The 21,153-nt window shown below is 35.4% G+C and overlaps 3 protein-coding genes across 4 annotated transcripts; all 3 read right to left on the bottom strand.

Moving 5' to 3' along the window:
* Positions 1–75: 75 nt before the first annotated feature.
* Positions 76–5,255, bottom strand: LOC133861977 (putative methylesterase 14, chloroplastic). The gene is made up of 5 exons (XM_062297808.1): positions 4,797–5,255; positions 3,357–3,596; positions 3,114–3,257; positions 2,412–2,546; positions 76–580 (listed from the first exon to the last, which is right to left on the bottom strand). Exons 1-5 carry the CDS (start codon positions 5,043–5,045, stop codon positions 308–310), a joined length of 1,041 nt encoding a protein of 346 aa, XP_062153792.1. The 5' UTR covers positions 5,046–5,255; the 3' UTR covers positions 76–307.
* Positions 5,256–9,453: 4,198 nt separating this feature from the next.
* On the bottom strand, positions 9,454–14,171 carry LOC133861476 (pentatricopeptide repeat-containing protein At4g13650-like). The gene is made up of 3 exons (XM_062297269.1): positions 11,396–14,171; positions 10,670–10,801; positions 9,454–9,786 (listed from the first exon to the last, which is right to left on the bottom strand). The coding sequence occupies exon 1, from the start codon at positions 14,004–14,006 to the stop codon at positions 11,625–11,627; it is 2,382 nt and encodes a 793-aa protein (XP_062153253.1). The 5' UTR covers positions 14,007–14,171; the 3' UTR covers positions 9,454–9,786; positions 10,670–10,801; positions 11,396–11,624.
* Positions 14,172–15,423: 1,252 nt separating this feature from the next.
* On the bottom strand, positions 15,424–20,708 carry LOC133861971 (uncharacterized). 2 transcript variants are annotated; one of them, XM_062297803.1, is made up of 8 exons: positions 20,392–20,708; positions 19,938–20,062; positions 19,768–19,805; positions 18,591–18,674; positions 18,394–18,473; positions 17,502–17,538; positions 16,675–16,716; positions 15,424–15,860 (listed from the first exon to the last, which is right to left on the bottom strand). In XM_062297803.1, the coding sequence occupies exons 1-8, from the start codon at positions 20,659–20,661 to the stop codon at positions 15,790–15,792; spliced, it is 747 nt and encodes a 248-aa protein (XP_062153787.1). In that variant the 5' UTR covers positions 20,662–20,708; the 3' UTR covers positions 15,424–15,789. The 2 variants fall into 2 exon arrangements, with proteins under 2 accessions (XP_062153787.1, XP_062153786.1); XM_062297802.1 differs by having other exon boundaries at positions 18,591–18,701; positions 20,392–20,705.
* Between the last annotated feature and the right edge of the window lie 445 nt (positions 20,709–21,153).

The raw sequence follows: 21,153 nt of genomic DNA, 5'->3' as shown, positions 1-21,153 counted from the left end.
TGATGGTTATTTACCATTTATTTATCTTATAACTATTCCAACCACATTTATTTGCAATATTGTAACTCTTTGAACTGCATTTAACATGAAACTCCTTTTAGCAAGAGAATATAAGTTAATACATTTCTTTCCTCTATCCATGTTTCAAATGGTAAAGTAGAAATAGCAGCGAACAGGGGGCCGCCGTGTTCTACTACATACAAAGACTTTCCAATTGTAAACCCATGTAATTAATCAACTACCTTTTGCATTTTGTAAGAAGAGGAAGATGGGGGAGGAAAAAAAGGAACATTTGCTAATAATCAAGCTACGGAATTTGGGCGATTTCAACCAAAATTTTGTGCAGCGCCTGGGGCTTGGAGAAGAAGGGGCAGTGGTCACTTCCTTTTATTTTGAAAACTCTTTCTGGTGGGTTTTCTCTTACTAGCTTCTCTTGGACGTCCGGTGAAAGCGCACGATCATCCAACGTCTGAATGTAGAATCGCCGGGCAGCTCCATAATTTTCAGGGGTTAATGATAGCTTCTCCATGATTGGACCAAGCGGGGTGGATCTCATGGAAACCATGGCCAAAGCAACATCCTGGAGTCAATCACATTCGATCCGTTGCTTAATAAACATGTGAGGAAACATAAAGAATTAAAAGAACAAAGATTAATGGAGGGTTCCAAGCAAATGCCTAGACAACATTGCAGAATAAAGAACAATTGACTCAAAGACAGCTTTTGAGAAAGATTAAAGATCTTTAAGAAAACGGTTATTGGACATAAGCAACTGGCTTTTAATGAACTATCGACTCAATTTAAAGGAGGCCGTTGACAACATATACTCTAATGGGCAAAACTTAAGAAAGAACAACTGCCAAACTAGGTTATGTAAGCTTTTGTAAGTTACAGAAAATGGGGCCAAGTTTCAGAATTAATCCACAAAGAGGAACATCTTGAGGGAGATTCATCCAGATAATTTGGTAGATTGCAAAAGTTGAGATTTGCTTCCAAGTGTTTTGTGATGTTTGGTAGCAACCAACAAAACAGATGAAGAATAAAGTCAAATGTGCTTTAGATCACAAATAAATAAGTTCTCAATAAAAGAAGAATGTTGAGAGGTCTAATTAGAATAACTAGGAAGGAAGTCAAGAAAGTTTCATTCTATAACTCCACTGAATTCAGCCAATGGAGATGCGAGTAAAAGTTGAACATGCTAAAAGAAGGGACTAGTATACAAATTGATCAAAACAGATTTCTCACTTATCTCTGATAAAATACATTTGTATATATACTATGAAATGTTAAAGCAGAAGTCACAGCAACAAAACAATGAGGATGGTAATTTAACTCTTTTTTTTTTTTTTTTAATGGTCATCATAATTCATAAGAGTATTCTTACCCTGAGAGCCTTTATAATTTGGGAAATTATTACCACAAGAGTGAAAGTTCTATGTTTGACACTAATATTTTGTAAAGCACATGTCATTGCTTTGCACAAAAACACACATAACATGCCTTTCCACTTGGTCCTAAATACACCTATGGTGGGTGCACCTGCTCTCAATCTTGGGGCTTTTCTTTCTCCAATCTGCACCTCCAAGAAATCAGGAGTAGGGCAGAGGCAAAAATTTACATACCCGCAAACGCAAATCAAAAGTAGTGAGACAAACTAAGGTCCCAACCAGGGGGGGAAAATTAGGTGTTTTGAGGCATTCTAAAAAGTATGTTCTATGTGAACATGCACCATTATTTGTTAGCTCAGCCTCGCTCTACATTTTACATTATTTAGCTGTCTTAAATTAGTTAAAACAAGCATATGTAGATTTTTGTACAATAAATAGCAGTGAGAGAATTCCTCTCACTTACTAAAAAAAATTAATAAATAAATTCTAGTTTATGAAGTCCTCACAAAATTGTGCGAATCTGGTGCTTTCTATGGTGAAAACATTGAAATACACACACACACACATATATATATATATATGCTTACTTACATTCAAGTTATATCTGGTTCAACTTTTTGTTAATGTTATACCATCCAATATCTTTTTCTTGGTTAAGTATTTTTGTCAAACTCACTGTTGGTTATATGTTTTTCCTGTACACATCATTGTCATCAAATATCAAGATAATCAGAGATTAAAAGCCATCTTATCCATAAATTATTGCAAATTTTAATTTTCTGTATTTTTAGGATATACTAAATGCTTGAATTTCTGGATTGGATAGTAAATGGTGTTCAATTAAAATGAAATTCGGCGTACATTATAAGCATGGAGAAAACATGTAATCTAAATGGTAAAATTGATAAAATATTTCTAATATAAAGTAAATGATTGATGTAACTTTAAAGGTACACCAGTGCAACTTCAACCTAACCATATATATATGTTTGAATAAAATGCGATGTTTGAATTGTACCATACCTTTGTGGTGGACTGATTGAAATACAACCCTTTCATTTGTTCTTTCTCAAACATGAATCCTGTAGGAGGTTTATCCTTTCCATTCCCATAGATCAAAAACTTGGATTCTTGCATAAAACATTCTGCAGAACCGAGCTGTAGTACAAATATCTTATGTTAGAACAATAATACCCCCTGAAAGAACTGAGTCAGATTAACTATTCAGAAACATAAACTGCCTCTGCTGGGGAAGAGAGAGAGAGAGAGAGAGATCCTTTAGATATAGTTTTATTCATTGCAGTTTATGGTATAAACTGAGACCCTGACTGAACCACTCTCAAATCCCATTAGCACCACTCAGTGCCCCTGGCTGCTTGGGGTTGACGAAGTGGCACTGTGGAAATCTTAAGGGAAGCTGGTCTGAGAGGCAGGGATTTGATTTCAATTTCTTAGCCAAATCAATTTTGAGTGGATCAAAACATTGTATCTCAAAATACCATAAAAAGATGAAACTGTAAATATACATACCCCCCTGCCCCCCGCCCCCCGGGCCAAAACACAGTCCGATATGCATAAAAAACAAATTCTTTTGATTCTTTAACGAATTTGGTAAATTTGTCAGACAAATTCAGATGACAGAATTCATATAAATTATATGGGATCTAAAGTTTGAGTCATCATAGTTTCCTTACAGGATCAACAATTCTTTCACTGTTTACGTACCTCTTCAGCAAACACATCAAAAGGCCTCTGGCCATTAGATACCATTGTAGCACAAAGGAAAATAGCTTTTGATATCTTCTGTGGAAAATGTTCCAATGCATAAGAAATGCATGCACCTCCACTACTATGACCAACCAGAATGACCTGTAAAGGACTACACAGGTAAGGAAATTTGGCAAAATACAAGCAAGAAAAGTGCTTCAAGATGATAAAATCACAGCATAATTATATGTATCTTCTAACCTTTTCATCCTCGGGAAGGTCCTGTAGAAAATCAATCAATGGCTTTGCATACTCTGCAAGTGTAGCAACACTATTTGTATCCGCAAGATGAATACCAGAACCCGTGAGATCAAAGGCAGTGGGAAGCAATCCTGACTCCTCCAGCAGAGCAATAGTTTTATACCAACACCATGCTCCAAAGCCTTCTCCATGTATTAGAACAAATTTCTTTGTTTTAACGTTTTCCAGAAACTCTGGTACCTGTAAAGGATATTACTTCCATGTCAAACTGTTGAGGCAAGAGAGAGAGCCCGCCGCGCGGGGGTGGGGGAGCGGAACAAGGAAATGGAGGAGAAATAATAGACAAGCCTGTATGATGATCAACAAGACTAAAAGTGCTTTGGAGGGCAATATGATGCATAAATGGGGTAAACCTAACAGGTCCAGCATTTAAATAATAATAATGACAATAATAATAATAATTGTGACAATAACCAAGTTATGATCCATAAGCCATAGACCTGGTTAAGGATAACAACATTCAACAAGAAAATACACCTATATGAATGAAGTACCCTTTCAAGAAAACTATTCTATGATATCATCAGCAAAACCAGACACATATAAAAGTAAATGGATGCAAGCATGGTGATTCCACCATCTCCTGCCACAAGAAAGTTGTTGGCTTTAATACATCAAGTTTTATCAGCTCAAGACACAAATCAAAATCCTGTTTTGCCCTACAACAACAGCTTTTCTAATATTCCTGTTGCAGAATTTTTCATATTTGGTGGTTGGAATAACAAATATACATATATAGGATTCACATGTCAATTATTTTTTTTACTTCCCTCCACGGCTTCAGCACACTTCTTATTCCTTATGACATTAACAACTTTTAAATTGCATAAAACTGGATTTCCGAGCACTTTACCAAGTTTCACGGACCACTATCCGCATCCTAATTGCCAGGCCACAATCCAATTAAAATACTACAACTCAATTCTTAATAACGCATGTATGGAACATAAGAAAAGGCGAAAAACGCTTCTCTTCTGGGTAAGAATAAGTATATTAAAGCTAAGAAAACTGGCTTGGTATTAAAAAATTGCAACTCATGCTTTTCCAGATCCACTTTTTGAGTTTTCAAAGGAATAATAGATCAAGTCCTTCTTTTCTTTTACCTTTTCCAACATCTACGTATTTTTTTTCCTTCTTGACCATTGACTGCTACTGTCTCAAGGCATAATTAAGCACTTTTTCACTTTAACCCGTAGCTTACAGATCTTAATCATGAAAACCCACTTTTCTTTACAGATCCAAGCATCTAAAAATCGTGATTAACACAATGATTGAACATAGAAATACACGCACAAAAAAAACAAAAACAAAAAACACACAGAGAGAGAGAGAGAGAGAACAAAAGCGAGTGTTTTGGGCTTCAGTCGAATTGAATCCTACCTGCTTTCCATTAGATAATGGGTCATCAGAGGGATTGCGTCTCCTAGAGCTCGTGGACCCGATTCGCCGCGACATGGATCCGTCGAACCTCTGAGACAACTGGTGCTGATGAAGAGCCATAGACAAAGCCTGCCTGTGCAAGAAATCCTCCTCAGCCAGCAGTTTCCTCTGAGATCGTCCCACTCTCTTGCTCTTGGATCCATTTTCTTTAACCTCCTTCTTTGTCATGCAAATAAAACGATTACCCATTACTTCAAAACTTGCTTCAGACAAAACCCAGAACTCTTTTCAGTTCAACGGAAAATATCAATATATATATATATATATATAGAATTTTCTGGAAAATGAAGTGTCTTTATAAATTGTATGCTCCCTCTCTTGCGCCCAAGACGAGAGAGTTGTTGAGAGAGGGACAGAGAGAGAGAGAGAGAGTAGGCGAGAGGGAGAGATATGCAACAAAGAAGCTGCTGCTAGTTTTAAATGCAAAAGAATAAATAATAGTAATTACCGAACAAACTGCGACTGTGGCTTACACAAAAAAGATAAAATTAACAGTGACCGATGAACATCAAGGCCAACTGATTTTTAGACCCCATTTAATATTTTTTTGTCTCTCAAGTTTCAAGTTTGAACCGTAGAAGACTTTCAACTCTCTCTCTCTCTCTCTCTCTCTCTATATATATATATATATATTGTTTGTATAATTTTTTTTTTTTACTGCAAATGTTGAGGAGATAACTGCTGTGAACTTAAAACGACGGGTGGAGTTCGTGGGGGGAAATGAAATTAGAGCATTTGTCAGATCGTTACATCAGTAAATCATATTTTTCAAATAATGTCAACTAAACTGTTAAAAAAAAAAACATTTATTAATTAAAAAGAACGAAAAATCACGTAAATTATGTTTAAAATCTATTTGGGTATTAGAAAAGATTGTTTAAAATCTTAGCTTTCAGCTCTGCCTCTTATCTTGGTACGACGTATCACATGATTTTCCAAATTCCTAGGGGAAAAGATTGTTATTCATGATATATAAGAGAAATTCAATGCATGTGTTTGCCAACCCAAAAGAAAACAAACAAAGGACGACCAGTCGTCGTACCCCTTTTTCAAATCAAAATTTCTCTCCCATATTGGATGTTATCCTTTCAAATAAGGATTTCAACAGTACGTTTCCATGCATATTGACCATCAATTGATTTATATATATATATATATATATATATATATATATATATATATATATATATATATATATATGAAAAATTCAATCGCAACAATACAAATATCTTTGTCTGTTTCTTGCTGCCGTTTGCCATGCAATTTGAGAAATTCCGTATGTGTGATTGTGGGGGCTCCAGAAATCCCCATCACCGCCTACTTGTTTCCTTCCATTACCAAATACCAACAGGTGTACAACTCTTTTTTTTTCTTTTCTTTTTTTATTAATATTATTAATATTATTAATAATCTTTTTTATTCAGACAGCCGAGGTTGTCCTTTTCCACGTAGAAATAGAAATGACAAATGTACGTGTCAGTTTGATGGAAGTTCAAAGGTTTGTACAACCGAGGTTATCTGTCTCTCACTCCAGCAACTCCTCCACCTTGATCACACATTTTTTGCCTAAATTTTTGTTGCAAATTGCAACCATCTGAGTAACTTGAACAATAGGCTGATTTTTTTTTTTTTTCTTTAATAAACATGAAATTCAGGTGTTGATACAAATAATATTTTTAGATTCTTCCAACTGTTTAATGTTTAATGTCATTTTGCTGCAATTCATACGGTATTGAAAAAAAAAGGTTAAAATAAAGCACTTTTATTTTTGTGTACTACTCTATCACTATGGGTTCACCTACAAGACGAAAGTAGAAGGTCATAGAATTGAGAATCTCCATATTACATAATCAATATACTTTTTTATATAGGGTGTATTTGAAATTGCGATTTCATAGATAATAAGTGCGATTTTAAACCAAATCGCAGAATATAAATCGTTTGAGAACTGTGTTTTTAAAAATTGCGATTTGAAAACGCAGAAAATCTGCTTTTTAAAAATAGATCTGCTTTTTTTAAAATGCAGAATTTTAAAAGCTAATTTGTGATTTTAAAGGCTAAACTGCGATTTTGCCAAACGCTTAACTGCGTTTTTAAAAATCAATTTTTTCAAATCGCACATTTTAAAATCGTTATTTTAAATCGCACTTTTTGAAATCGCAAATCCAAACAGACCCATAGTCTTATGCTCTGTTTGTTTCAGCGTAAAATAATTTTTTAAAAATGATTTCGACATTTTCCGGTATTTGGTAGGGATGAAAATAATATTTAACCTGAAAATGATTTTTGTTTGACCAAAAATACTTAGTAAATTTCGAAAAATGATTTACGCTTTTTAAAAGCGTAAATCATTTTCTTCAAACGGCAGACGCATTTGACCATCTTTTAAACGATGCAGTCGACTTTGACGTTCAAGCAGTCGACCACAACCGAAATCTTGGCACTATCATGTCAGCAAGATAAGATAGTAGTAAGATAAATTTTTTTTAAAAAAAAAAAAAAGAAAAAAAAAAAAAAAAAAGAAAAAAAAAGTAAGAAGTGATTTCTAATATTATTCAACCGAGCAAACCCCTCAAACCCTCAAGGACTATAGCAATGATTTGTACAAAAACAAAACACGGACATTCCATTTTGTCCATATTACTAAATTACTCATCAAATTCAAAGTAGCGGTAACAGACATTTCATCAACGTTGTCGCCGCAAAATAATAATAATAATAATTATTATTATTATTATTAATAAAGGGTCTGATGAACGCAGTATTATCTGATCATCTGGACTGCTTTTTAATAAAAGATTCGCTGCTTTTTGGTTGGTTTGGCAGTTGAGCCGAGCGAAAAAGTAGAGAACTAAAAATAATTAATAAGAAAAAAATCTTTCATTTATTTAAGGATGATATATTATCACAATCTAGTTGTTATAGCATCTTGCGGTTCACAATTCATCTCCTACAAAAACGATTATTTTTTGAAAAAAAAATAAAAAAAAAAAATTAATACCGACTTTTTAGGTGCATCTCAAATATGGTATATTTATAAATTTTTTTTTTTTTTAAGCTTATACATAAATTTACAATATGATATATAATAAGGAAAATATGTCATGCTCTCCTCAATCAGGATCTGTTGAAATTTTATGTTCAAATTTTAGGGGGCCAAGAATGAGAGAGGGTACGGAGCCCACACGCTTGGGGCACCCAAACCTTGTACCCCTCTCTCATTCTCAACCCGAATTTCTTGAAATTCAAACAAAAAATTTCAAAGATCTCGATCCATGATCTCTCTATACTTTCTCGCTTTTTGACTTTAAAATCTTAGTTTTCAATTTGATCAATTTAAAACTTATGCTTTGGACATTTGTAAATCAAGACTTCAAAGCACAATCTCAAAAGCACAAATGCAAAGAGATCATAGAGTAATACAACATACACACAAATATCTCATAAATATTTTACAAAATTGATGTAGCAAGGTATAGTAGTCATTGAAATTTTATTTATTTATTATTATTATTTTTTAACAATAACTAATCCACGGACTACCAAACCTTGCCACATCAGCTTTGTGAGATGTTTATACAATTTTAATATGATATACAGCATTACTTGAGACCATAACATATTTCCCTTTATAATTACCATAAATAGTAAATCATGTGATGCCCCGCAGCCCAGGATACCTTTGATTTGCATCATTTTCATTTACTTTTTTATTTTTCTTTTTTTAAAAAAAATAAATAAAAAAATAAAAAATAAAAAAATAAAAAAATTGAAGTTTCTTTCAAAACTTTATTGTCATATTTTGACATATTGCCAAACCAATAATACGGAGGCAGTCTCATTTATACCCGTCTGCATCGATCAACCGGCCAAGATAAATAATTGATAGCACTTGGGTCATTACTGACCCATTAATCTCATCTATTATTGATCCAATTTGTGGATCTCAGTACCTACTCAAACTGTGTTTTTATTTTTTTATTTTTGTATTTTTTTTCCAAACCAGGTTGCAAATTATGAGATCAAAATCGTCTATAATCATTTGTCTGAAGTATAGACGATTCGGGCAAGTGATTATAAAATACCACTTATAAGATTCACATGACCGAGTAAGTAGTTAGACAGTCTAATTTTTATTTGATCAGATGAATTCCATAAGTAATCTGTCACAATCACCTGCTCGAATCTGTCTATACTTCGAACAAATAATAATTATATACAAACATAATCCCAAATTACTACCACTTGTTTCGTTTCCCATATTCATTTCTCCACCAGTCAAGCTCATCCTGTACGAGCATTGTATTGCCCATTAAATTGTGCACAAAAAGAGGTCTATGTTAGGGCTTAACGGGACCATACACATACTAGTCATTAGTCAAGGTTTTTGAATTTTGATACCCATAAAGCCCGTATCTCAATAATATATATATATATATATATATATATACAGCGCAAGCCTGAATTCAAGAATTCTTCACCAAACTCCAAAGCAATTAATATATATTTCATGCCACTACACCAAGATGATTAATTAAATATAAATTCTAAATAGTACAGAACATGACAGTTCAACCAATTCTAATTGACCATTTAAATCATTTTTCTAGTAATTATTTTCTTCCATTCTCTTCAACTACACATGCAGAGAATTATAACGTAATAAAAGTATATGTAATAGATCTCTTGCAAGTTGTTCGCATAGAGCAGACAAAGAAGTTGTCAGGAATAAGCAGCTTTTTTGCCTGAAATTAAAACTAGAACATATTTTGTCATGCAGCAGCAGCAGCAGCATCCACCTGTCCACGTGATGAAGAAACAGAGTAAATGTTACAACCATATTATTGAGATGTGGAGAAGATCCTCATGTCTTACTGTATTAATGGCGGTGAACGTTTGTTCATCACAAAGGTGCTATCATTGAATACTTCTGTACACCAGCCAAGAAAGATATATAGATCAATTATTTTGATAAGTAATTAATAATCAAATCTTATTAAAAGTATAAGGTGCTTCTAAGTACACCGAAAGTATACAAAAGAAAACACCTAATTAACTAGAAAGAAAAAAACGAACAAGAAAATTATCATAACTAATCGATTTGGACACAAAGGCCACGGTCCAAAGGTACAAAACAAAAAGAAAAAAGAAAAGAATATTCAAAACAAGTCCTAGCCTAACAAAGGTTAAAATGGATGACTTCATGTCAAGGAATGGTTCTACTACATATTTTTTTTGCCAAAACTTATGGTGAAAGGAGTGCTAGCATTGATCATCCACTAGGCGACTCAACGTCAGTTGTAAATGGGTGGGCAGACGCGTGCAAGTATAAATGGGGTCACCAATTCTGACTTTTAAGAGACATGCAATTGGATGCATGCCACTGGTAATGCATACTGTCCTCCCTTTGACAACTGACCCTTGAGTCGTGCAAAAGTACAACCCGCTAGAACTCCCCTCTATATTGTGATGGATGGCATATATATTATGGGAAATGCTAAACCCACAACCCTTTTCCACAACTCCACTCACAATGGTGTGGAGCCCACACATGGGCCCCACACCATTGTGAGTGGAGTTGTGATGGAGTTGTGGAAAAGGGTTGTGGGTTTAGCATTTCCCATAATTGGGTCACAACCCTATTGCATAACTCCCTCACAACCCCACTCACAATGGTGTGGGGTTCACACATGTGGGCCTCACACCATTGTGAGTGGGGGTTGTGAGGGAGTTGTGACGGGGTTGTGAGTTTATCATTTTCCATTATGGACACACATTGAGCAATTTTTGGGACATTGGGCAGGAAAAATTACCAGGTGCATGGCAGCCCTCAAGATCATCCAGTGGCAGGGTCAAAATAAGGATAATACAGTAAGCCTGGCACTCTAGTGATCATGTCATTGTTTACAACATGGTCAGAGGAATCTCAGAAGAAAGATCGTTTCCTGTCAAAGAAGAATAGAACACAAAATAACACCAATTTTGTGGAATAGTTATAGCTAAACATGTAGCCCTTAATAGTAAATCATGTCTACAAATAAATTATTACGATTCAGATAAAATTAAAATTCTGGGCACGATTAGGAATAGGAACATTACTAAACTACACACACACAAGTACATATAGTCAAGAAATGCAAGAATCAATTCATGGCACCGCCAAATGATAATCTCTAAACACAGTTGCATAAGGAATGGAGGGGCTTACTAAATAAAAATCTGCAGTATTATACAAGTGTTATAGGTGTAGACAGGGGCGGAGCTAACTAGCATTTAGAATTTTTTTTTTGGTGGGGGGGGGGGGGGGGGGGGGAAATGAAAAATAAACAAATTTAAGGGGTAAAATTTTAATTTTCCAAAAATTATAATAACATTTAAAAAAAAAAAAAAAATTGGGGAAAACATGGTGGCTTCCCCCCCAAGCTACCACGTAGCTCCGCCCCTGAGTGTAGATCCTTGTCATTATACGCTTGAATTTCAAAACAGTGAATGTAAGGGCCAGAAATTAAATGTGAAAAATAAATCAATCAAGTACTCACCATTTTAGCAGAATAGGATGGTCAACCTTTCATGTATACTCCAAAAGATTAATCGAAAAAGTTCTTTATAAGGCTGAATAGCAGGCAATAGGCAGGCTACCACATTTCTCCATTTCAGATTATGCAAATAATGCATCTCAAAGCATGCTGGATGGCGCAGAAATAAATCACGCTTCAATTCCTCCTTTATGAAGATATAATTTTTCATTTCAAGAATGTGGCCATAGAATTAAGATGGAACACTTGTGCTCTCAATCCAGCTGGTGCCAACCTTCTTCGGTTGCCCTACTTTCTTCTTCATTAACTCCCTTGCTTTTAGTGTATCACCCCATCTCTCATCAGTAGCACATAATTTCGAAAACAATGCATAAGTTGCAACTTCATCTCCACCAAGCACTATCATCTTTGCTACAACAGCTAAGCCAAGTTGACTGCGTCCATGAAGAATACAAGAACTGAGTAATGACCTTAAAATTAGCATGCAGGGACTAAAACTCAATGCCTCTATCAATTTGACTGCCTTCTTAAATAATCCAGCACGCCCAAGAGAATCTATAACACAAGCATAATGCTCCACCATTGGACTGATCCCATAAGCATCACGCATCATACAGAAATATTCCATCACCTTGTCTGTAAGCGCTCCATGCCTGCAGCCGGAGAGGACTGAAAGGAATGTGATCCTGTCAGGCTTTATTCCACTAGTTTGCATCTTATCAAAGGCCTTCAAAACTTCTTCACCATTCCCATGATGAGCATGGCCTGCAAGCAGGCTATTCCATACCACAATATCTTGATGGTGTGTCCTGCTGAAATAATGAACAGCATCTTCTATGGCCCCACACTTGGAGTACATGTCAATCAGACTGCTAGCAACAAAGTTATCATCTTCCATTCCTACTTTTATAATTAGGTTGTGTAGTGACCTTCCAGTTGAGATAGCTGTTGATTTGGTAGAAGCCATAAGTGCACTTGCAAGAGTGAAGTTGTTAGGTGAAATGCCTTCCCTTACCATGTTTCTAAACCAAAAGAAAGCTTCTATACCATATCCAAATTTAGCATAACCTGATATCAGTGCAGTTACTGAAACAACATCATATTCTATCCTCCTAGCAAGAATCTTTTCAGCACTATTGAAGCATCCAAAGTTGGCATAGAGCGAAATCAAAGCAGTCTGAACAGAACTTTTGGTTCCATTTCCAGACTTGGTGACATAAGCGTGTATCATTTCACCATGTTCAATAGTCTGTAGACCAGTGCATCCTGTAAGAAGACTGACGCATGCAACTGTGTCTGGTCTCACGCCTTCATTTAGCATTTGGGAAAAGTACTTTAAAGCTTCCATGGGTAACCCAATGTGAACATTACCTGAGATAACTGTTGTCCAAATTAATAAATCACATTTACGACCAACTTGTTGAAGCACCTTGTACATATCTTCTAAGCAGAAACAATTTGAATACATGTCCATTAGAGCAGCCCCAATACCTTTATGTAGCACAATTCCAGTTCTAATGATGATGGAATGTATCTGAGTACCCAAACATAAGCACTTAGAAGCAGCTGATGCACTAAGAATGCATACTAGCATGAATTCATCCAATGCTACAACTTTATCGTGGTGCAGCCACTGAAAAACCTGCATTGCTTCTTGAAAGCATCCATGAATGTTGAACTGGGATATCAAAGTGGTCCATGACATGACATTCTTGCTATCAAGATAAAGAAGCAAGTCAAAAGCTTCATTCAGGGCACCACAACTACAATACATCCGAACAAGTGAGTTCTCCACATCACCCTGACCTTCCAACCCAAGCTTAATTATTAAACCATGAACTAGTAATCCTTCTTTCAAACTCTCATATCCACTTAATGCACACAACAAGTTAACAAAAGTAGCTCGCATGGGTCCCCTCGTATCAGAGAATAGCAAGCGGAACTTTTCAAAAGCTTCCTCCACATTCCCCATTTTCACATACACCCGTATCATAGTGTTAATAACTGCAACATCCTTATAGACCAGTGCATCAAATACATTCACTGACTCGTCAAAGCAATTAAATTCATCATATAGTTCAATAAGCCCATTACTCACAAAGGCATTGTCGCATAGACCAAGCTTGACAATAAGTCCATGAACTTGTACTCCACCACTAAGTTCACCATTCATAAAACAAGCTTTGATCACACTGTTTAGACTAAATTGGTCAGGCACAACACCACAACCTAACATTACTTTAAACCAGTTTAAGGCATTCCAAGTATACCCAGCTGAAAGATAGCCACTTATCATGGTGTTCCAGGACACAATATCTCGATCAGGCATTTCGTCAAAAACCTGCTCAGCAAGTGAAATGCACCCACATTTGCAGTACATGTTGGCCAAACTGTTCAGGACAGTGGTCTGAGGCTCTGCTAAGAGTTTGATAATGTGGGAATGGAGGGCTTGTCCCTCTGAAATTGCCTTTGATTCTGCACATATTTTCAAACGATAGATATATATTCTCTCAACATGAATAATTTTATGATAAAACTGTCTTATAGGTCTGTTTCTGAATTCAATATCTGTGTGATAGAATTTGATACTCCCAAATCTGATCCTTTGAAGCATGACCCTTTACATGACCATATAAAGAAAAAGAAGAACGCGACCTTTTTGCTCTTACCTATTTAGAATTCCGGTTTCCTAAGTGGATTATATCAAATTCTTGTATTGGAAATTTGGAACAGAGCCAACGCTCTGTTGCTGCTTTGCATCTCCAAGGATGGGCCAGGCCTGAGCGTGTATTTTCATAGAATATTCACATGGACTATCACAGGGTCCGTCCTTATTCAATTAACATTGAGGCCCAAAGTTTCTTATGGGCCAGGCCGTGCCCCCTTGGCAATTTTCATTCTTCTCTCCGACAAAAATAAAAGATGAGCAAATTCAACATTGAAACTGTTAGAGCAACGAGGATTATGAGGTCAAGAAATGCAATAGCTATTTGTACATTGTCCGTAATTTGTAACGATATACAGAATGTGTAGATTTTATGGGAATATAAATGTTATGCCATTTTTTAGTTATTTTTGAGTAATGCTGACATGGCAAGAATGATGTGTCATGGGAGACGTATCAGAAGTTGAATGGCTTGATGTGGCTGGTCGTTAAATTTTTGGACCAAATATAAATGGAATGACTAAAACAGAAAGTGGAAAAACCGCACAAGTAGGGTACAACTTTTGATAATTTTTAAAACCATGATAGTTTGTTTGATAAAAGTGCAAGAGAAATGCTAGGCTTACACCCAACTCCCCACACCCATTTAACTACACCCTGACGTGGCATTACCACATCAGTTTTTTTTTTCCCCGCATTTTCTTTATTTGAAAACAACCCCAACGCTCTCTCTCTCTCTCTCTCTCTCTCTCTCTCTCTCTCTCTCTCTCTCTCTCTCTCTCTCTCTCTCTCTCTCGACTTGTTTCGCCGGTGCTATTTCCACCGGCCAACCTTGACCTTTGACATCCCCGATCTGGTTCGCCTCTCTCCTTCACCAACCGAATGTACTTCTTGGCCTCCTCCGAGTCCATGGCCGTTGTGGAAGCATCTCGCTCGCTATAGTCCCGGCGATCACTGCAAATCCTCTCGTTCAGCTCCAAAATGGGATTTGGGTCGGGCTCCGTCTTCTCTCTTGGTTTGGCGAATTTGGAGAGTCTGAAAACTAAGAGGCCCTAGGTGTGGACAGCCTTGGTGAGTGGAAACAATGGCAAGGGTGATACCAGACCCCGAGATTGGGTTTTGATGGTCGCCGGTGGGTGGCTTTCAGCCAAAGGTGGGAGGGAGAGGGAAGATGAGGAGCGCGGGAGAGGAGATGAGGGGGAAATAATTTGGGGAATGAAAAATGTTAAAAAAAAATACACTAGTGTAATGCCACATCAGGGTGTAGGCATTTGGATGCAAGTGTCACAGCTCTCAAGGTGCAAACCACTTGGACCAAAATTACATTTAGCCCTGACAATAAGCTTAAACTGAGCGAGTCTGTCAATTTTCCAAAATAAATTTTGTATTAAATGCAATTAGTGTTTACATAAAAGTCATTTCGGTTACCATCCACTTAAACTCCTTTTCACTAAAAAAGAAAATAAATTTAACTAGTAGTAGTGTCTGATCTCTGAGACTAGAGCTACAATATGAAATATGAGAATGCCCGTTGTTGATCAATTTCTTCTTGTTTTTCTTATGCTGCTCTTCCATATGCTTCACTTTGACTGCACAGTCCATATTTCCTCCTGTCATGCAACAAGCTCTCTCTCTGGCCTCCTCTCACTTCTGTTTGTAGTTCTCCAGCTCCTGGGTAAAATGAGTGGTGTGAGATGAGCAGTCAGAGGAGGATTGGAACTTAAGATCGAAATCAGCCTTCTTTTCTTCTTCTTGATGTTATCTCTAAAGCCCAAGCTTTTCCCAATTCAGTCTGAAACTTCCCTACATAAAAGTTAACAAGCATGGGTTAAAGATTTTTTTTTTTTTTTTTTTGTGTGTGTGTGTCTTCTTATTCTTTAGTTCTTAAAGAAAAATAAAGGAATGTTTCGAAACCACTGCCATGAAAACAGAGTACCCAAATATGCATGCCTTACTATTTCATATAATGAAGATAGTTAATGAGTCCAGTAAAATTCAAAAGAAGACACCTAGCATGCTAATTATCTACCAAATACAAATTGTCTGAGGCATATCTTACGTGAATGACTTCACAAATACGTAACGAGATAATTTGTTAAATTTTGAAGAAACCTAGACCCTTTAGATTCGTTAAAGGGAACCTAAACATTTACAAACACAAGGTTTGAGATTAATTTTCTGCATACTTTTTTATAATTTCATCAATTAAATAGAAAATATTTTTTTTTTTGATAAGTAAGAGAGGTTTTATATCAATTAAATAGAAAATATTACAACCGTAGAGGTGGAAATAATTACAATCAATCCTCTAAAAAGTAACTATCCTATAAGGTAAGTATCAAATCATAACATATATGAATTAACATAAAAAAAAATATCCTACCATATTGTATATTCTAATATTAATATTGCTCCGCGTAGTATTCCATTTTTATAACATACACATACTGTTGGTTCACATAATATGATGATCTCGGTGGATTCAACTAATGATTAACTAATTTTACACATCTAGGCATTTTTAAATACTTCAAGCACTGCAATTAACAACAGAGAAAAGGGAAATTATGTAGTAGACAGGAGGGCATAAAGCCAGATAAGTCAGATATCTGTGTACCAGCGGTTGACTGGAAAAACTCCTCCAAATCTTTCCCTTGCTCTGCATAAAGCCAAAAGTAGCATCAATACCCATAATTATTAGATTATTTTCTATTATATCATAAATCCATAACATAATATGGCAAACTTTTGGTTCCATGTTGGTTAAATTTCAAACTTGTACATACATACTCCCTCCATCCCAAAATAGATAAAATGCTTTCCTTTTTAGGCTGTCCCAATATATAAATTGGTTTCCAAAAACGAAAATCTATTAGCTTCTTCTATTACCCTTAAATTTGACCCACCTTTTTTCCATATTCAAACCCGCCTTTCTTGCGTTAAAATGAATACCATTTGCAAACTTCCATACATTTTGCGACAGATGAAGTATTATCATGTGAGAGATAGGAAATTATTTTTTTGATAAGTAAAAAGGCCAATATATTATTTGATGGGATCTAAGTATAAAAGCACATATTATTATTTGGTCATCATCATCTTACCATGATTATTCTTAAATTTCATAAATGCACACTTATGATGCGCAGACCAACTCCTCAACTATTATTCAAAATAGTTAATGTTCCATACTTAAGATGCTCTAACTTGAACTTACTCATCACCTTCTAATGAAGAAACAAGAGGAAATGATGGCAATTGCTGTTAGAACTTTATACATCTTGTGCACATCATCAGGGATATATCCCTTATTGCAAAAGTGTCATTTTATTTCTCGCAAAAATGTTGGGACTTCAGATATTACACAAACAACTCCAAGAGAAATAACATTAGTATGCAATTGCACAAATTGGTAAAGAAAATATAAGCATAAGAAAGCCTTACCATTTTCATATTCTAAGGCTTGTAGTATCATCTCCACCTGGATGGAACATTGAATTTACAGAATCAAATTATGTAGTATATGTAATAACCAATCAGTGAGAAACTTCTTTTCAAGTACAAACATGATTCATCAATTATCAGTGCATAGTTTTATCAACACCACTTCAAATGCTACATTTACAGTGTGGTTATTAGAATTCGGCTTATTTGCCACTTTCTTTTCTCTCTCTCTTTTTCTGTTTTTGGTAAGTCAATGAACTACTTTAAAATTTGGCTTATTTGCCATTTTCTTTTCTCTATCCCTTCTGTTTTTGGTAAGTCAATGAACTACTTTATAATTTGGCTTATTTGCCACTTTCTTTTCTCTCTCCTTCAGTTTTTGGTAAGTCAATGAACTACTTTACTGATTACTTTTCTACATCTGCATTTTTACTTCTTTTACTAAATTTTTGCATATATTGCCCCCTCTCAAGAAAAAAGAAAAAAAAGAAAAAAAAAGAAGAAGAAGAAGAAGTAAAAATATGGTCCATTAAGTTTATATCTTACTATAGTACCCTATTCCAAAACTTCTTTTGATAAGTAGTACCCTATTCCCAAAACAAAATATAATTAATTAAATTCTTCCAAGTAATAGCCTTCAACAGTTCTTTTTTAAAAAAAATGTTCAAGAAAAAAAAAATGTGCCTGATTGCTGTATTACAGAAGCAACAAGTCATTGTTGAGCACAGTACTGTATAAGAAACCAATTCCTCGCACAAGTTAAATTGAGAACATCAGATATTGAAAACATTATATCTTTGAAGATAAAGGGGACTTGAAACAAAAACTCATATCAAAAGTAGTGTCAACAATTAATTATTAAACAAAATACATTACTATGGATGCTATATACCTTGTCAAGGTCCTTCACAATTTTAGCTTCTGGTGAAGAATTCTCCTCATACTCCAACCACAACTCACCTATTTCCTGGGCTGCAGTTTTCAAATTAGATTAAGAAACCGAAATTTATTACAAATTCAATTTTATAGCATTTACAACAACACGGGCACACCAATAGACACACAAAGAGAGATTAGTGAATAAAGTACCTCTTGATCCTCCACCCAGTAATTTACACATGTGGTCCAATGCTTCCCGTTCTCGTCGACTCTTTTCCGCCTTTGAAATCCCATCTGCAGGGGTAATGTCCCCAACAATGGCTATCCACACAATTTTTACAAGGTAAACACAACTTATAACTGTTAACAGAGAGAATGTACTGAAGGACAGTATGAAGCCTATAGCACGCCCATAGCAAGCCTATACAATTCACCTACAGCTGGTTTGGGATTGCGTTAGGGAGTTTAAAAAGCATTTTTAGTACCTAAAAAATTGTGCCAAACAAAAAAACTGGTTTATTTGGTAAAAAACTCCAAAAGTACTTGTTTGACTTTTTTACTCTAAAAATGGCCAAAACGCACTTTTGGAAAAAGCTTTAAAATGAAGCTTTTCTAAAAAAACTCTTTTAGGCTTTAAATGCTCTATTTCCCAACGCAATCCAAAACATGCTCTTAACATTCAAGCTAATTGAATTTTAACAAGCTCAAGTTTGAACATATGGTGAGCTCGACTTAAGCTCAAGCCTGAACACCCTATTAGTCTTGTCAAATCGAGTGTGACTCGGCTCGGCTCCATTACAGCCTTATCTGGATTCTCAAATGCTTAAGTTACTTGAACTGGATTTTTCACAATCTGCCAAACTCTGCATCTTCTTTGCTATTTTCCCAAGTGTTGGTTACATGTTACAAGTTCTTTTAAATCCTTTCAATTAACCAAAGAAGTTAGTACCAATTAAATGACTTTAACTTTCAAATCATACCAAGTTTCTTTTTTTTCTTTTTTTTTTCAGGTAGAAGGGAACTAAATTACAAGAAACGAAACTGGAAAACTAAAGTAAACCAGAAGCCAAAAGACAATAGAAAAAAATAATAATAAATAAATAAAAAACTGAACTTGTATTCACCATCACTATTTTTTCAAACTCAGTTCAAATTTAAAAACATCGCCACTTCCCATGAAATTAATTCCATCGCCACATGTTGGAAGAATCTTGTTAAAAAAGAAAAGGAAAAACTAACCCAGTTTGAAAACACTTTTTGGGGAATCTTTTTACTTTTTAGCCAAAAAAAAAAAACAAAAACAAAAGAATTAACAAATAACTTCAAACACAAAACTCTCAAAACTATTTTCACTTTATGTCATGTCAGAACAAGGAAAATAGCTCACCTTCTGCAATATCATGAACAATTGCCATTTTTACACACCTGAAATTTAAGATTGAAGCACTCTCAGAAAAATAGGAAAAAAAAAAAATCAAATAAAAAGCAGTCATCGCATTTCAATGAGAGAGAAATATACAGCAAAAGAGCAAAAGTGAAAGTAACAGAAACCCTAACTTGTCACGTTGGACACCAGGAATATCCGGAGCAATGAGAGCCATCAATCCCATTCGATACATGTGATCAGCTATAGATTCCGGATCCTTAATTTCCTTCCGTAACCATCCAGCTCTTTTTGTTGTCTAAATTTCAGATTTCTTAAACACGTTAGTATTAAACCATTCTGTTGTCTAAAGTTCAGATTTCTTAAACACGTTAATATCAAACCATTCAAAACCACAAATGGAAGAAAAAATCAATCTCCTGTTTGGTAACCGACTCAACTGAGCATCTGAGAAACAAACGGGGGATAACTTCATCCGGAACAAGATTCAAACTTCACATTCTCTTCCCTCCCCTTGCTTAGGTTTTCTCAGCTCCGCCCGTATAGAGCGTAACTTTGTCTCCTTTTTTCCCACATTTTCTCAGTTGCCAAACAGCACGATAAAAAATTATATTTGGGAGTTATTACCTTGAGGCTGTGGCAGAGAAAGAGAAAATCGATGGCAGAGGAAGCGGGGGAGGAAACTGTCTCGCCATTCGCGGGAGAGTTGATACCGTGACCGGCGGTGACGGAAGAAGAGGACGAAGACGATGGCGTGGCCTCCGTGGCCATACGAGAAAGCCTAGAAGTGGCGGTAGGTGACGAAGAGTACGGAGCTGTGACTGATTTGAATCGCAGAGGAGCAGTGTTAAGAGAGGGTCTTGGGAAGACGAGCAACACTCGACTAGCGATACCCATTCTTTCTCTCTTTTTTTTTTTGGGTTTTTTTTTTTTTTTTTTTTAAAGATTAATCCTGAGCTTTTCTTTTCTTTACTTTTTGTTTTTTTAAGTGATCCTGAGCTTTTCGGTATATACTTTTGTTGGGCCAGTGACCACTGAATTCAAAGATCCGTTCTAGGTCTATATATCCTCGAATATATATATATATATATATGTTAACATCAAACTATCACTTTTTTTCTTTTTCTTTTTTTAACAAAATAGCAATTGTTATTATTATTAATACTGCAAACAGTCCAAAGACTTACAACTTAAAAGTAAGGGAAATGACCCCCCAACTCTCTAAGTCAGAAGGATCTGACTTAGTAAAACAGCTGTCTATGCAGAAATACAAACTTTATAAGGACACTTGAACCTCTCTGACAATAATGCACATTCTCTAAAGAAAGAGGCAGATTTAGCACTTAGCCAACAAATAGTCACTTAAAATTTGAACCAAACACAAGCAGG

Source organism: Alnus glutinosa, chromosome 2 (genome assembly GCF_958979055.1).
Source record: "Alnus glutinosa chromosome 2, dhAlnGlut1.1, whole genome shotgun sequence".
Lineage (NCBI taxonomy): Eukaryota > Viridiplantae > Streptophyta > Magnoliopsida > Fagales > Betulaceae > Alnus > Alnus glutinosa.
This window is presented reverse-complemented; position numbering and strand designations above follow the sequence as displayed.

Excerpts from the sequence above, each read along its gene's own strand:
- LOC133861977 (XM_062297808.1), bottom strand. The coding sequence starts at position 5,045 with ATGGGTAATCGTTTTATTTGCATGACAAAGAAGGAGGTTAAAGAAAAT. Across the intron at positions 3,597-4,796 it reads CATTATCTAATGGAAAGCAG|GTACCAGAGTTTCTGGAAAA; the intron begins GTAGGATTCAAT and ends TATCCTTTACAG. Across the intron at positions 3,258-3,356 it reads ACCTTCCCGAGGATGAAAAG|GTCATTCTGGTTGGTCATAG; the intron begins GTTAGAAGATAC and ends AGTCCTTTACAG.
- LOC133861476 (XM_062297269.1), bottom strand. The coding sequence starts at position 14,006 with ATGCTTCAAAGGATCAGATTTGGGAGTATCAAATTCTATCACACAGAT.
- LOC133861971 (XM_062297802.1), bottom strand. The coding sequence starts at position 20,661 with ATGGGTATCGCTAGTCGAGTGTTGCTCGTCTTCCCAAGACCCTCTCTT. Across the intron at positions 18,702-19,767 it reads TGTTCATGATATTGCAGAAG|CCATTGTTGGGGACATTACC; the intron begins GTGAGCTATTTT and ends TTGTGTGGATAG. Across the intron at positions 18,474-18,590 it reads ACTGGGTGGAGGATCAAGAG|CCCAGGAAATAGGTGAGTTG; the intron begins GTACTTTATTCA and ends TGAAAACTGCAG.